Source organism: Saimiri boliviensis, chromosome 14 (genome assembly GCF_048565385.1).
Source record: "Saimiri boliviensis isolate mSaiBol1 chromosome 14, mSaiBol1.pri, whole genome shotgun sequence".
NCBI classification, from domain to species: Eukaryota; Metazoa; Chordata; class Mammalia; order Primates; family Cebidae; genus Saimiri; species Saimiri boliviensis.
Genome location: NC_133462.1, coordinates 14,297,054 through 14,313,755, shown reverse-complemented (window position 1 = coordinate 14,313,755; position 16,702 = coordinate 14,297,054). Strand labels below are relative to the sequence as shown.

The window sequence follows — 16,702 nt, the reverse complement described above, 5'->3', positions numbered from 1 at the left end:
GCCTTCCCAGGGCCCTCCACAGCCTGGGGTTTTTTTGCCGATGCCTGAGGTCGGACGGTGAGGACAGTGTCTGTGCTGTTGTGGAAATGGGTTCTGCATGGGGACCTGGAAGTGAGGTGGAGGAGGCGGCCAGGGAGGGAACACACAGGATCCACGATGGCTGCTGCCACCCAGGATGTCCCCACTGCCTTAGGGATGTCACCCAGATTGTAGTGGGGAGAGGCTCCCTTTAAGTAGAGAGTAAATAGACTAAGAAAGAGGCAGATGGCTCCACGTGCCAGAAATGTTCTTTTCCTCTTCTCTCCCTTTTCTCCCTCTCCTTTTTTTTTTTTTTTTTTTTTAAATGGAGTCTCCCTCTGTTACCCAGACTGGAGTGCAATGGGGCGATCTCGGCTCACTGCAACCTCCGTCTCCCGGGTTCAAGTGATTCTCCTGCCTCAGCCTGCGCAGTAGCTGGGATTACATGCACCCGCCACCACGCCCAGATAATTTTTTGTATTTTTAGTAGAGACGGGGTTTCACCACGCTGGTCAGGCTGGTCTCCAACTCCTGACCTCGTGATCTGCCCGCTTCGGCCTCCCTAAGTGCTGGGATTACAGGCGTGAGCCACCGCGCCCGGCCTCCCTCTCCTTTTCTTCTCGTGATATAATGTGCTAGTGAGTCACGAAGGGCACGTGGGGGCCTTCCCTGTGCGGCTGCTGCCCGAGCCTGCCTGGCCTGTAAGTACCCCCGGAGCAACCCTTTGCCCCCACCCACGGCGTGCGTGGCCTCTCTTGGGCCCAAGCCTGTCCTCTGCTGACTCAGCGCGGATCTCACGCCAGGCAGGGAGTTGCCCAGGGGTCGCCGGGAAGGTTTTCTTTCTGCAGTGTCACGGTGACATACATGGTTGCGTTTCTTATCATTTTTCAGTATTTAGTGACCACTGATGACTGCCTTAGAAACATGGAGAATTGAGGTTTTCCTGCCCCTTACCAGTTCCAGTTCAATGTGACTTTCCTGGTGTGACCCCGGTCTCTTTCAGGTGTTCTTTCTCCTATTCAGGCTTCAACAGAAGCCCTCTGTCCCCTCTCAGAGCCCCGTTCTCCCCAGGAGACGCCAGCCAGTCTCTGTGCCCCCTCCTCCCACCCTCTCCCAGGGAATCCTCCCCTCACCGGTGAGCAGAAGCCACCGCCAGGGGATGCGTGCTCTTCGGGGACGGGCTGGGGGGGGCCTCATGGTCTCTGCTGCCTGCTCTGTCCTCTGTATGGAGAAGCTTGGGCTCCAGGAACACTCTTGTCGGGGCTGCTGTGACTGTCGGCTCTGCTGACCTTCCTCCCTCTGTGCTCAGCCTCCTCCCAGGACAGGTGCACTTATCAGGGCCAGGGCAAGGGCGGGGCTCTGCCCAGGACACCCCTCTGCCCCCTCCCCTCTCAGTCCTGCCTCCTGCTTCCTCCTCTTCCCTGCTGTGTGTGTTTGGTCCTTAGGACCTGCTGAAGCCATTTGTCTTCTTCAGATATGACTCTCCTTCCACACCTATCCCCCCCCCACACACACAGGCATGCACACATACACAGGCACACATATATACAGACATACAGGCAAACACACATAAAGACACACATATGCACTAAGACTCACTGAAACTGACACACATGTACACACACAGATACACAGAACTGTCACAGGATAAACTAGCACGGATAAAGACTTCAAGTGGCTTTACTTGCCATCCTAAAATGGGGTGAGACTTCATCCCTGAGGCAGAACACATGGGTCTAGGAGCTGAGCAGAAGCGTGGGTTGTACAGAGAGGGGAGGGCTGCGGAACAGAAGGTGACTCAGCCCTTGTAAGGCAGGAAAGGCTCAGGGAACAAGAGAGAGATCCCTGATCGGGAAGAATCCGGGTCCTGCTCCGGGAAGGATGAGAGCAGAGGGCAGGTCATTGGCATGCGATTGAAACTGGCCTGTTTAGGAAATTGGCTATTATCTTTCTAAGGTCAGGTAGCGACTCAGTTTCCCTTTGGTGGCCTGTGATGGTGGGGAGGAGCTGCGTTGTGCTGTTGGTCTGGTCTGTTGGCGACTGGAGCAGGAGCTCAGCCACTGCCATGGCCTCCTCTGACTGCTCTTTGGCAAAGCTCTCAGGCGGGGCTGATGGCGCTGTCCTGGGGAGGCCCTTTCAGCAGCGAGGCTGGTGCACCCTGTCCCTGGGAGGATGACCCGCCCTCCTCAGTGCTGCCCTCTGCTGGCTCCTGGCCTCCAGTGTGTCAGCTCCACAGGCAGAGCCCTGGGTATCCAAGCCTGGGGGATTATTTTGGCCGGGTCTCCCTGTGCTCTTCGGTGTTGGGGAAGATGGGATGACACCCAGCAGGAAGGTGACAAAGGTGGCTCTGGGGGATAGAAAGGGGCTCACTGGGGGATGACTGGGGAGGGAACAGACCTCTGTCTCCAGTGTCACCAGCCCGGCCTCTGACCCGGAGAAAGAGACCCAGGCCCTGGGGTCTCAGGTGGAGCTGCAGCTCCTGGGTATGGAGGGAGGTGTCCTGTGTGTTCTGGGGAGAGAAGACTGTGGTGGAGGCAGGTGGGAGGCTCTGGGCTCTGCTGTCCTTGGGGAAGTCTCCGGGGCTGTGGCTCAGGGGCTGTCCATGTTCCCCCCTCAGCCTTGGAGAGGGTCGGGGGAGAAAGTAGAGAAGAGTTGGAGGGAGACAGAGGAGGGAGAGAGAGAGAAGAGAGAGAGAAGAGGCGAGGGTGGGTGTGTGTCTGTCTGTGTGTCTGTGTGTCTGTCTGTTGTGTGCGTGTGTGTCTTGTGGCCACCACACCTTCCCCATGGGTGACGCCAGGAGGGAGTGGGAAACTGCACAAGGACCCTTGGAAAGGCAGGTCCCACGAAGGAGCAGGAACGTGGGAAGGACTGAAAGGGTCTTTTGGAGCAAGGGCTGGAAACCAGGCTCCACCTTCACCTGCACCTCCTTGGCAAAGCCACGTTCCTGTCCAGGGGAACCATTTCCTGGGCGTTATCTGTGTGCAATGTCGCCCCCTGGAGGGCAAGAGGAGACCCGCGGCCTTCTCAGGGGCAGCCCCAGGGATGCTGACCAGCATCTGTGTCCTATGAGCCGGCACGACCCCTGGGCAGAGGTGGGCTCTGACCTCCAAACTGCAGGGTCAGGTCACCCCGGGTCCTGCTTATGGCAGATCCCCAGCTGCCCAACTCCATGCAGTGCAGAATGAGTTCAAGGAGAGGACAGGAGTTGCCCAGAGAACAGCAGGTCAAGATTTGGAGAACTGTCCACCACGGGGATGGGCTGCCTCAGAAGGAGCCACCTGTCCCCAAGGTTTCAAAGGAAGGGCCCAGGGAGGTGTCTCTGGGGGCTTTAGAGAGAGGACACCGGCCTGGAAGAGTGCGTGGGTTCCTCCACCACAGCCCTGGGAGTTCTGCCTCCAGGTCATCTGTGTCCCTGTCTGCCGTCTGCTCCAGGCCTCCCTGCAGGGCCCAGAAGCTGGGGCAGTTCCCACCTGGAGACTCAGCCAGGGGGTTCCTGGTTCCTCTGTTAGGGGAGAGGAGGCCTGTGACCCTCAGCCTCTCTGAGAGGGAAGCAAAGGCAGATCCTGGGTTATCCTGTCCCCTCCTGCGGAGGAAGTTCCCTGGGACCCCAGCACTCCTCGGGCTGGTGAGAGGTCTGCAAGGACCGCAGCCAGGTGCCCCCATCTCCAGGGCCCCTCGGGGTTGGTCATCACCCGACTTCCTTGTGGCCAGGTGGGGCTCGGTCCTCCCCTGGCGGTCGCTCCGTCGGGGATGGAGGACCCAGAGTCTGCAGCAGGGCAGGTGTCTATGTGAGAAGAGGAAGGACACAGGCTGCTGGCCCAGGCCCTCCTGGGAGACGTGACGTCGCTCACAAGTCAGAGACGGGGAGGGGGTGTCAGTGTTCTGGGAAGAATCAGATTCTGACCCCTCGCTGTTAGAAAGGCCTGTCTTACCTCCAGCAGCTCCGAGGGTTCAGGCCCCGTCCCTGGGGCAGCCGCGGGCGCTCGCTGACCTCCTCTCGTGCTGGCGCCAGTGCTCCCGCGTCCACACGGAACAGGCTGACTCCGGGGCTCACATGGAGGTGATGAGCGTCTGTTGGGTGGCCGCCCGTCCATTTAACTAGTATTTACTGAGCGTCTGCTCCGTGTCAGGCCCTGGGCTGGGCCCTGGGAGTCCACAGAAAGCAGGACAGACGTGACGCCTGCGCTCACGGGGTTTCCCTGGAACAGGAGAAGGCGCGCCGGGAACTTCTGGGACCGGGGAGCTCATGATAAGGAGAGAAGGGCTTGCAGCCTGCGAGGGGCTGAGCTGGAGAAGCCCTTTTAGCTGAGCCCCCCGGAAAGAGCGAGCGGGGGGCGGGAGCAGGAGCTGCCTGCAGAGGGAGCCGCCTCGGGGAGGAGCTGACGGAGGCCCCGTGGAGAGCTCGGAGGGCGGGGAGGGCGTGGGCCGAGGTCACCCGGGGGAGGGTGGGCCCTGCTGGGCGCGCAGCCGCCGCGGGGAGGCTCCAGGCTGGGAGGGACTCTGCCGCCCTCTGGTGGACACTGAGAAAAGTGCGGGCGGAAAAGTCATGACACCAAGCAGCTTTTATTTATTTATTTATTTATTTTGAGACGGAGTTTCGCTCTTGTTACCCAGGCTGGAGTGCAATGGCGCGATCTCGGCTCACCGCAACCTCCGCCTCCTGGGTTCAGGCAATTCTCCTGCCTCAGCCTCCTGAGTAGCTGGGATTACAGGCACGCGCCACCATGCCCAGCTAATTTTTTGTATTTTTTAGTAGAGACGGGGTTTCACCATGTTGACCAGGATGGTCTCCATCTCTTGACCTTGTGATCCACCCACCTCGGCCTCCCAAAGTGCTGGGATTACAGGCGTGAGCCACCGCGCCTGGCGCTTTTATTTTTAAAAATCAATTTTTCTGATATTTATTTATGTTACATTTTATTGCATTTTGGGTTTTCGGGTACATGTGAAGAATATGCAGGATTGTTGCATAGATACATCCATGGCAATGTAGTTTGCTACCTCCATACCCATCACCTATATCTGGCATTTCTCCCTATGTTTTTTTGTTTGTTTGTTTGTTTGTTTTTTTGTTGTTGTTGTTGTTTTGTTTTTTTTGAGACGGAGTTTCGCTCTTGTTACCCAGGCTGGAGTGCAATGGCGCGATCTCGGCTCACCGCAACCTCCACCTCCTGGGTTCAGGCAATTCTCCTGCCTCAGCCTCTTGAGTAGCTGGGATTACAGGCACGCGCCACCATGCCCAGCTAATTTTTTGTATTTTTAGTAGAGACGGGGTTTCACCATGTTGACCAGGATGGTCTCGATCTCTTGACCTCGTGATCCACCCGCCTCGGCCTCCCAAAGTGCCGGGATTACAGGCTTGAGCCACCGCGCCCGGCCTCTCCCCATGTTATCCCTCCCCAACTCCCTACCCTCCACATTCCCTCCCTTAGTCCCCCCCCACAGACCCCAGTGTGTGATGCTCCCCTCCCTGTGTCCATGTGTTCTCATTGTTCAACACCTGCCTATGAATGAGAACATGTGGTGTTTGATTTTCTGTTCTTGTGTCAGTTTGCTGAGAATGATGGTTTCCAGGTTCGTCCATGTCCCTACAAAGGACACGAGCTCGTTTTTTATGGCTGCATAGTATTCCATGGTGTATATGTGCCACATTTTCCCTGTTCAGTGTATCATCAATGGGCATTTGGGTTGGTTCCAAGTCTTTGCTATTGTAAACAGTGCTGCAATGAACATTCGTGTGCATATGTCCTTATAGCAGAATGATTTATAATCCTTTGGGTATATACCCAGTAATGGGATTGCTGGGTCAAATGGAATTTCTATTTCTAGGTCCTCGAGGAACCGCCACACTGTCTTCCACAATGGTTGAACTAATTTACACTCCCACCAACAGTGTAAAAGTCTTCCTATTTCTCCACATCCTCTCCAGCATCTGTTGTCTCCAAATTTTTTAATGATCTTTTAATGATCACCATTCTAACTGGAATGAGATGGTATCTCAATGTAGTTTTGATTTGCATTTCTCTAACGACCAGTGATGATGAGCATTTTTTCATATGTGTGTTGGCCTCATATATGTTGTCTTTTGAAAAGTGTTCATATCCTTCGCTGACTTTTGAATGGGCTTGTTTGCTTTTTTTCTTGTAAATCTGTTTTAGTTCTTTGTAGATTTTGGCTATAAGTCTTTGTCAGATGGGTAGATTGCAAAAATTTTTTCCCATTCCGCTGGTTGCCAGTTCACTCTAATGATTGTTTCTATTGCTGTGCAGAAGCTCTGGAGTTTAATTAGAATAAAACCTAGGCAAAAACATTCAGGACATAGGCATAGGCAAGGACTTCATGACTTTGTTCATAGCAGCATTATTCAAAATAGCCAAAATGTAGAAACAAGCCAAGCAACATGGCTTGCCTCTGTCCCAACGCAAATCTCACATTCAACTGTAATTCCCAGTGGTGGAGGTGGGACCTGGGGGAAGGGGACTGGATCATGGGGCTGGGTTTCCCCTTTACTGTTCTCCTGAAGGTGAGTTTTCATGAGATCTGGCGGTTTGAAGGTGTGTGGACATCCCCCCTCGCTCTCCCTCCTTCTCCTGCTCCCACCATGCAGACATGCCAGCTCTCCCTTCACTTTCCCCCATGATTGCAAATTTCCCGAGACCTCTGCAGCCATGTTTCCTGCACAGCCTGCAGAAGTGTGAGCCGATTAAACCTCTTTTCTTTATAAATTACCCAGTCTCAGTTATGCCTTTATAGCAGTGTGAGAACGAACTAATACACCAAGGGTCCATCCATCCGTGAATGAATAAACAAAATGTGGTCCATACTTACAAATGAATGGGATTCCGCCTTAACCAGAAGGGAGGTTCTGACGGGTGCTTCATCGTGAATGAGCCTTAAATTCTTTCCGCTAAGCGAAATAAATAATCAGACTCAAAAAGACAAATACTGCACGATTCCACTTATCAGATGTGCCTAGAGTCAGGAAATGCATAGACTGAAAGTGAAAAGGCGGCTGTCAGCGGCTGGAAGGAGGGGGAAGAGGAGTTGGTGTTTAGTGGGTACAGAGTTTCAGCTGGGGAATATGAAAAAGTGCTGGATGGGGATTGGCAGTGCTGGTGATTAACAACAACCTTAATGTACTTCCTGCCACTGGGTGTACACTTAAAAGTGGTTAGAATGGTGAATTCTATGTTATATGTATTTTTACCGTAATTTACAAGGATTCCTATTGATTTGCATAAAGCAGCTGCAGAAAGCTTTGCAGGTTAGGAACAGGACAGCGGGCCACTGGGGCTGGCCTGGGGCCAGGACCTCGGTGCAGAGGAAATAGGGGTGAGACACAGTGTGGGAAGCAGAAATGTTCCTTTTTGAAGTTTCCCTTCTTGTTAAAGAATAAGTGTGCTACACGAATGTTCATTGCAGCACTGTTTACAATAGCAAAGACCTGGAACCAACCCAAATGCCCAACGATGATAGACTGGATAGGGAAAATGTGGTACATATACACCATGGAATATTATGCAGCCATCAAAAACGATGAGTTCACGTCCTTTATAGGGACATGGATGAACCTGGAAACCATCATTCTCAGCAAACTGACACAAGAGCAGAAAATCAAACACCGTATATTCTCGCTCATAGGCAGGTGTTGAACAATGAGAACACATGGACACAGGGAGGGGAGCACTACACACTGGGGTCTGTTGGGGGGAAATGGGGGAGGGGCGGGGGGTGGGGAGGTGGGAAGAGATAGCATGGGGAGAAATGACAGATACAGGTGAGGGGACGGAAGGCAGCAAAGCACACTGCCATGTGTGTACCTATGCAACAATCTTGCATGTTCATCACATGTACCCCAAAACCTAAAATGCAATAAAAAAAAAAAAGAAAAAAAAAAAAAAAAAAAAAAGAATAAGTGTGCTAATAACTTTGTTAAGCCCTATCCTATGTAGCTGTTAGACATGCCATGCTTACAGGCACATAGTACATTCTATGTCCTTGTACTTTAACCGAGATATCTGTGTGGACATGCTCACAGGCATGTCCCAGTTCTCCATTGCTTTTACCTCTTTAGAAAAGTTTTAAGTCATTAGGCAATCGGGTTTTAGTTTAGATTGTGAGATCTGGCTCCAACCAATGGTCACAGCAGTGGGGATGACCCCAAATACATAAGTGATAAATTTGTGTTTTCCTTTGTTCATTGTACTCTTGTGGCAAGATGGCTAGTGAAGGTACCCGTCCTGCAGTCCAGAAAGTAAAAATTGCGTTGCTGAAAGACCCTTTATCTCAGTGCTAATTTTTCTTTGCTGCACCGAGCATCTATTTCCAACACAGGCTCTTCCTTCCTGCACACGTATATGGATACACACGAATGCAAATTTCTGAGCCATGTAAGGAGAACACCCATTCAGGAAGTTAAACAGAAAAAGGAAATGTAATAAGCTGAAGGATGAGGGCAGGAGAGGTGGCTGCTCAGGAGGACCGTGGAGCCCGCATCACCCAACGTTAGAGGCCTCTCTGAGCAGCTGGAGCGCACCCTGGGGACTTGGGAGCTCTGGAAAGAGAAGCAGGAGGCGGAGAAAGATCATCTCTGCCATAGGGAAGAAGCTGGCTCGAATGCTGGTGGCCCCCATGGAGACAGGGAGACCCGGGAAGACCACTGCATTCATTCAAGGGAGAATGGGTGGTGGCGCAGACTCAGGACAGGCCATAGCAGAGAGAGACGCAGAACATGGAAGGGACAGAAAGGAGTGACCGCCGGACGTGAAGGGCAAGGACGGTGGAAGCATGAGAACGTCTGCTGGGCATCCGGCTGAGGGGTCAGGTGCCCAGGGTGCCCTTCCCTAGGGGAGAACCCTAGGCAGGAGCCGATGTGGAGGAAACCGCCCAGCTCACTCCAGCAAGAAGCAGAAAGAGGACTGGTTAAAGGGCACAGTAGGAAGGTTGCCAAACTCCAAAAGCCCCCACGAAGCCGGCTTGGAGGCCACTGGGCCCAGGGCGAGGACCAAACCACAGGCACAGGACAGTTTCGATCGAGATCTTCCGGCCACCGTGGAAGGCAGAAACCCCGCACTGCCGAGGCTGGCCCTGGAGTCCAGAAGATTCTGGGCCGCCACCTGCATCCCCACTCAAAACAATAAAAACAAAACCAAAATCAAATTGGCACCAGGCGCCCTCTGCTTCCTGGTGCTGCCCGGGATCCTGAGTCTTTCACGGGAGCAGCTGACAGGGAAAGCCTGGGCCCCTGTCGGTGTCCCTCCTGCAAGGAGTGCCAGGAAAACGAACTTTCTGGCTTCCTCCCTGGGAAGGCAGAACATTCCCCACATGTACCAGTGGTGTTTGAAAATTGCAGGACAGCCAGAGAACATGCACCGTGTTCCACCAGGAGTTCCCGGTGGGACGTCCCCGTGCAGACGCCCGTGCCAAGGTGTGTGTGTGAGCTGAGGAACTGAGAAGCTCCTGCCTAGAGTTGAGATCCGAGAGGCGTCAGCGCATGGAAGGGAGGGAGCTACGATGCCACAGGGCTGGGAGATCAGATGAACCAGGAGAGGCAGGACCGGGAGGGACCCCAGGGAGCAGCCTCCTTTAAAGCCTGGGGGAAGCAGCTTCAGAGAAGCTGGAGTAGCTTGGGTGGGAGGGTGTTGGAAAAATAGAATTAAAAAACAAAGTTTCTGCTCAGCCCAGAAACCCCCCTCACATATGCAGAAGTAAAAGAAACCTGTCTTGTTATTGAATAAGCATTAAGCCAGAATGTGATGCAGTCTGCTAAGAGATTACCGAGACAGAAAGAAATCCCACCCTTGTATCCAGCCACGCAGGCGCCACCCGTTACACACAAGGTCTCGAGATAATGACTCGTCCCCAGGTGAGAGGACGTGACAGCACAATCTGTCACATGCAGTCCATCCTAAATTCACCTGGCAACTGGGTTGATTCTCTGTGTAGTTAACTGGCTTTATCCACCGGAGAAACAAACCTCTCTTATCTATGACAGGAGGTCGTTTTGCAACTGGGAATGAGATGCCTCCAGAAGTGAGGTTCCTTTCTTCACACAGAAACTGGGAGACAGGGTGCTCTCTGCCCCGATACCTGCCTTTCAAAGAGAGGGCTCCCGGAGCCTTGAGGAGAACAGTTCTGGGGTGTACAGCAGGTACGAGGCTTAGTAGGCTTTAGAAAGCCTAACGTACATCTCCATGGGCAGAGAAAGGATTCTTGATCACACCTCTTCTAAAAAAAACAAAACAAATGCTCACAAAGTCCAGCTTAGGCATTAAAGAAAAATCCCATCTCCATAAAAAAAATAATAAATCACCGAGGTGTTATGGTATACGCCTGTGGTCCCAGCTACTTGGGAGGGTGAGAGGAGAGGATTGCTTGAGCCCAGGAGTTCAAGGCTACAGAGGCGGACTCTGACAATGAATGATGAATGAATGAATGAATGAATGAATGAATGAATAAAATATAAAATGCCGTGAAAGAAAAGGATCTCTTTCCCTTTTTGTACCAGGCCTAAAAACATTTTTTAAAATTTGTATTTACCTCACAGAGGTTATTCCAGGAAAAGAAGTGGATTTCAGTGTCAAATGAACCTGAGAGTTCCTGACAGGTTTAGCAATAAAGGAAGACGTTGATGACAGTAAGAGCAATGTTCGAGAAAGGGGAAGAGGGAAGTGGATGTAGACGAGTGAGTAGAAGGTGACAAATGGAAGCAAAGAAACCTATCCAGACCGTTGAAGATGTTTGACCTAGAAGGAGGAGGCTGTGGACGGAATGGAAGCTCAAGGAAGTCATTAACCGCAATAAGAGGCCTCCGAGCATGCGTAGGGTGCTGGTCAGGGTCCATGCAGAGGGGCTGTGGAAGGCTGGCGGGGGCAGGCGGCCCCACCGTGTCACCCTGAGGAGCATGTGGTCACAGTGAAAGCTCAGTCTGTGTCTGCGATCAGACAACAGGGTCAGCGTCCGGAGAAGAGAGGCAGGTCTTCAGACCTGCAGACCTCCCCGTCTCGCTCTGTCCCTCTCTGCACTTTTTCTCCACTCCGTTGTCTGGCTCCCATTTGGGTCACATCTTCATTGCTCTCTGCCTCTCTTTCTCTTTTCTCCTCTTTTTCTTAACCCCTGCCTTCCCGTCTGTACCTTTCTGAGTCCCACGAGTAGAATTTAAACAGCTTTTCAAGTTGGTTTTTTGTTGGCAGAAATGGACTTAGGACCCCACGTGAATAATTTGGAAATTAAATGAGTGTAAACTGGCTCATGTCTCTGTAAATAAATAAATTCTGCATTCCAATGCTTTCTTCATCCAGAGTAGCCCAGGTTTGCTCCCCCCACCCTCCACCAGTTACTTACCATTGATTTTTAAAAGCTTGTAACCTGGTTACACAATTATGATGGAGCAAAAACCTTTCTTCCTGTAAGAGGAAATCAGACTTGACTAATCCCCATGCTGGCTTTGAGGAAGTAAAATCAGGGATTGATAAATTTGTATGCAGTAAATATCAAAGAGGTAGAAAGTAAGCAATAGGCGATAGAGGGAATAACCACAAATTATGAAGGAACGAGCCATTTAAACCACAATAGAGTTATAATAGAAATGAACCACAGGCTCACGCCTGAAATCCCAGCACTTTGGGAGGCCAAGGCAGGCAGACTATTTGAGGTCAGGAGCTTGAGACCAGCCTGGCCAGCATGGCAAAACCCCATCTCTACCAAAAACACACACAAAAAATAGCCAGTCAAGGTGGCAGGTGCCTGTAATCCCAGCTACTTGGGAGGCTGAGGCAGAAGAATTGCTTGAACCCAAGAGGCAGAGGTTGCATTGAGCTGAGATGGTGCCACTGCATTCCAACCTGGGTGACACAGTGAGACTGTCTCAAAAAAGAGAAAGAAAAGAAAAAGAAATGAACCACAGTGCTTCCCAGTAAATTACTCCAGTTGAAATTGCAAAATATGATTCTCAGTATCTCCTGGACGAGTATACTTAGAAATTAACAATGTAAGAGCATGTATGTTTCAAATCCAGTGCATTATTTTATGGAGCTTTTCACAAGCTCCAAAAGATTCACAGTGCAGAAATGCAGGTTCTAGAGAAATTCCACGCCTCCTCCTGCAGGTAACTTCATTTGGAAAGCAGCTCTTGGCTTCTATCTGGGTCCAGTGCAATCAAGTTCAGGTCCTGGTGCTGAGCTATCAAACTATAACCTGGGGCATGCAGAGCAGCCTCCAGCATCCACGGAGCTGCTGAGTATGGCGTCAGGATTGAGCAGATCCAAGGCCAGCAAGTGTCTCAGGCTCCCGTGGCTCCCAGGGCAGCTCTCCTCCTGCCCCTTTCTCTACCACATCTGTGAGCTCCTGGGAAATGCTGTGACCTTGTACAGAGGAGGAAAGGGCAGACCAGGCTTATGGATGGGTTCTCATGGTGAGCTGGCATCCGGCAGAAATAGACAGTAGCTGCCCTAGTGCCCATTTCAGGTGGCCCTGAGGAGTGATATAGGGAAATCCTTCAGGAGGGCAGAACCTCAGGGTTTCTGCAATGAGGGATGGACTTGGGTCCACTGAATGAACCCAGAGTGGGCGACATAGTCAAGGACTTGAAGAGAATATAAGTAAAATTGAGGCAGGGGTAGACACAGGTGCTCCTCTGGGGATGGGCACAAGGTGTGAGCTTTGCCGTCCCCACCCTTAAGCTCAGAGCAAGTCCTGTGACGATGAGTTTCTTGGTGTTTGGTGGACAGTGTCAGGCAGCCTCTGTCCCTCAGTGTTTATTCAGGGCATCCAGGTGCAGATGGCCACATGGACAGGGAGGGCGGCCATGGACCTTACCACAGGTGAGCCGAGTCTCCCAGGACTGACCTGTACCCAGCCCTGCCCGGGGTAGGCAGATCCTGGGACTAAGCCCCTGGAAGGCGTCATTTTGCAGCAGGACTGTGCAGCCACTGCAGGCAGGCTGGCCACACAGGACACGCCCCACCCTGGAGGGGACTGAGCTTTGTCCTCACAGGGATATGTACACACTGAGGGTTCCAAATGGCCTTCCCTGGACTCTAAGACCATCCAAGACTCACTCCCCATAAGAATCAAGATTTGGGTTACATGGCAGTACCATCCGGGTTTGCGTAAGTGCGCCTTATGATGTCCCTATGGCGATAAATCACCTGACGACACATTTCTCACAACACATCCCCATTGTGAAGCAAGGCACGACTGCACTAACCTCTCCTGCAGCTGCTCAGATGGGGTGAGCCCCCTGCTTGTGGCAGGGCCCCTCTCCGGGTATCCTGCCCTCCCTGGTCATGGTGATGTCCAAATACACTTGGCTGGAGCACCCTGAAGGCTCTGCTACCATCCAAGCTGGTTTAGAGACGTGAACCAGACCAATAAAGAACAGGCCTTGAATGGTGGTTTTCTCATCAGGTTCCTCTCCTCCCCCATGCTAGATCATTGGGTGTCTTGCTGTCCCTCACATGGAGAGATCCCAGCACTGGGAGAAGGACAGGGTCTTTATTAACAGATACACACAGCCACTCCCCTCTCCCATAGGGCAAGTCCAGCTGCTCCGGGTCCTCCCCAGGGTCTTTATTAGGTGAGCAGACGTGAATGGTTGTGTGGGGGGAAGATAATCCATGGACAGGCTGGGAAAATAATTTGGTGTCCAAGGCCATGAGGGTATGAGGTCAGAAGGACGGTTGGGTATGGTGGTCAGCGGGGTGAAGAATCGTAGGGAAAATGAAGTTAGCAGGAAGGACAAAGCGTCCCCCACCACAGCGCCAGGGCCAGTGCCAGCCCCAGCCCCCATGTGAGAGACTCCAGGGCCCCCGCCCCACCTTCCTGGGGCTTATTGATAGGAAACTGCTCATCGATCTTCTCACGCACAGAGAAGACCCCGATTTGCCTGATGTGGTTCAACAAGGAGCCGAAAGGTTGGGCCACACAGCCCTGAATGCTCATTGTAGTGGTCAACCCACCTAGAGGGAGAAGACCAAGTCAGAAACGACACAAACTACAGCCCAGCCAAATTCATAAACCCAGGAGTCCAGGCTCAGCCCCTCCTCCCTCAGACCCAGGAGCCCAGGCCCCCAGGCCCCCAGCCCCTCCTCCCTCAGACCCAGGAGCCCAGGCCCCCAGGCCCCCAGCCCCTCCTCCCTCAGACCCAGGAGTCCAGGCCCCCAGGCCCCCAGCCCCTCCTCCCTCAGACCCAGGAGTCCAGGCCCCCAGCCCCTCCTCCCTCAGACCCAGGAGCCCAGAGCCCCCAGTGCCTTCATCCCTGTGGCGCCACTTGCAGCACTGACCTCCTGAGAGACGAATGTACCCATCGTAACAATGATCAGCGCCCCTAGGGCAGGTCATTTTGGGGGAGTGAGATGAGCAGGTTCCCAAGGACTGTACACAGGTAGGACACTGCCGGTCTCCTGGGACAGGGGCAGCTGGGGAGCAGAGGGAAGGTGGGAGTGCCTGTCTGCACTCAGAGCAGCCACCCACCTTGGGCCCGAGTGTCTGCGCGTCTGGGCCTTGCCTCCCCACGGCCCTGGATGCCATACCTTGAGGAGGGAGAGAGTTCAGCAGGACGCTGCTGCTGTCGGCTCCATTGCACAGGTTGGAGGTGCAGAAGTGGGAATAGGAGGCCACGAGCACCCCAGGACGGCGTGAGTGGATGGAGGTCTTCTGGGAATCCTTAGCCCCAGCAGTGCTGCAGCGTTTGCTCCCCACCAGGGTTGATGTGAGTCCTGAGGGTGAGAGGGAAACCTGGGCTGGGGGACCCAGTGGCTCCCGGGGCAGCAGGGGCTCTGGAGCTGGACTCCCTGCCCTCCACAATACCTCCCCAGCAGAGGGTGAATGCAGATACCCTGTTCACAACTGCATGGGTCATATTTAGCACGGGGCAAAGATGGAGGCTGGGGCCTAGGCCCTCCCCAAAGCTCTGCCTCTGCCCAGTTCTCTCCCAAATGTCACCTTCTCCGTGAGTCTCTCCTGAGCACTCATTTTAAAATGGCCGCCCTCAGGCTGAGTGCAGTGACTCATGCCTGTAATCCCAGCACTTTAGGAAGCTGAGGCAAGCGGATCATGAGGTCAGGAGTTCAAGACCAGCCTGGCCAACATGGTGAAACCCCATCTCTACTAAAATTACTAAACTTAACCAGGTGTGGTGGCACACGCCTGTAATCCCAACTACTCGAGAAGCTGAATCAGGAGAATCCTTTGAAACCTGAAAGTGGAGGTTGCAGTGAGCCAAGATCATGTGAAAGAACTCCATCCTGGGTGACAGGGTGAGACTGCGTCTCAAAAAAAAAAAAAAATTGCAGCCTTCACCTCCCTTTTCCTATCTCCCTTTCCTTGCCAGACTTCTCTCCGGAGCTTGGATCCACATCCCCACACTTCGCTCCTTTTTGTTTGTCTGTTTCCCGTTTCTCAAGGCATATAAAGCTGTAGGAATACAGATGGCATTGGATCTGCAGCGCCTGCAGCAAGTGCTGGATAAACATCTCCGGAATGTATGAAGCCACTGAGATTCCTTAGTGCCAGCACAGTTCTCTGCCCTGGGCAGGGATTACTGCATACATCGTCACCCCTACCCAGAAAGGTAGACACTGTCATTGTCATTGCTTCACGCCCACTTTTCATAAGAGGAACCCAAGATGCAGAGAGAAAAAGAGTTGGATTGAAAATTGCAGATGTGAGCCAGGGGCAGTGGCTCACGCCTGTAATCCCAACACTTTGGGAGGCTGAGGTGGGTGGATCACGAGGTCAGGAGATGGAGACCAGACTGACCAATAGGGCAAAACCTTATCTCTACTAAAAATACAAAATTAGCCAGCTGTGGTGGCGCATTCCTGTAATCCTAGCTACTCGGGAGGCTGAGGCATCGCTTGAACCTGGGAGGCGGAGGTTGCAGTGAGCTGAGATCGTGCCATTGCACTCCAGCCTGGGTAACAAGAGCAGATGTGAAGAGAGCTGAGCAGGAAATTCCGGGGAAAGGATCCAGCGGGGTAGAGGGAGCTGCTGGGGACTTGGGACAGTTGTTCATCTTCTACATCAGGCTACGCACCTACATCTACCAGCAGCAGCGTCTCCTGGCACACCTGCCCAGCCTCACAAGTCTCCGTGGTAGCTGCGGTCCATTCAGTGGGTACTTGGCTCAAGTTCTCCCTCGCCTGGATGGTGAGGCCCCGATAGCAGATCAGAAAATCTGGGGAGAGGAAAACCAGGGTCTGTGTAAGCCAGGAATCCACCATGTCTGTCATCCAGGTCCTGGGCTGGGGAAGATGACCATGCTGTTGAGTCACACTCCAGATGACCTGACCACGGAGTTCCTCAAGCACAGATTCAGAAGGGACTTGGGAGTCCAAACCCCACCTGCATTGTTCCCCCTGCTTCTGCTTGAACACCTGCAGGGACGTCCTCTCCCACCTGTGGGAATGGCCATTCCTGGCTTCAGGTGTGAGAGCCATGGAAGCTCTTCCTTTTCCTCTGCCCATCTCTGCTTCCCCATCTGAGCTTTAAGGTCCTCATTGCAATAGTAAGTTCAGAACCTGAAACCTTTCTCATCTCTTTCAGCTGCAAAACTCTATGGTCCAAACAAAAGATGCAGATGCCCAGGTGGGCTGAGCACTGCCTCTGCGCCTGGCTGACGTCATTGCTTCCCACAGACCCACCTATCTAAGGTCCCAGGGAGCTCAGCTCATCTGGGATGCCT

The 16,702-nt window shown here is 53.0% G+C and overlaps 1 protein-coding gene across 15 annotated transcripts in view; it reads right to left on the bottom strand.

The window, feature by feature from the left end:
- Positions 1-11,268: 11,268 nt before the first annotated feature.
- CD177 (CD177 molecule) overlaps positions 11,269-16,702 on the bottom strand; it is an 84,655-nt gene continuing 79,221 nt past the window's right edge. For all 15 annotated transcript variants that reach the window (XM_074386298.1, XM_074386284.1, XM_074386286.1 and 12 more), the window contains 4 exons: positions 16,055-16,195; positions 14,550-14,735; positions 14,301-14,435; positions 11,269-13,976 (listed from right to left, as the gene is read on the bottom strand). In XM_074386298.1, coding sequence (XP_074242399.1) covers positions 13,744-13,976; positions 14,301-14,435; positions 14,550-14,735; positions 16,055-16,195 — 695 coding nt within the window. In that variant the 3' untranslated portion in view covers positions 11,269-13,743. The remainder of the gene's footprint in view (positions 13,977-14,300; positions 14,436-14,549; positions 14,736-16,054; positions 16,196-16,702) is intronic.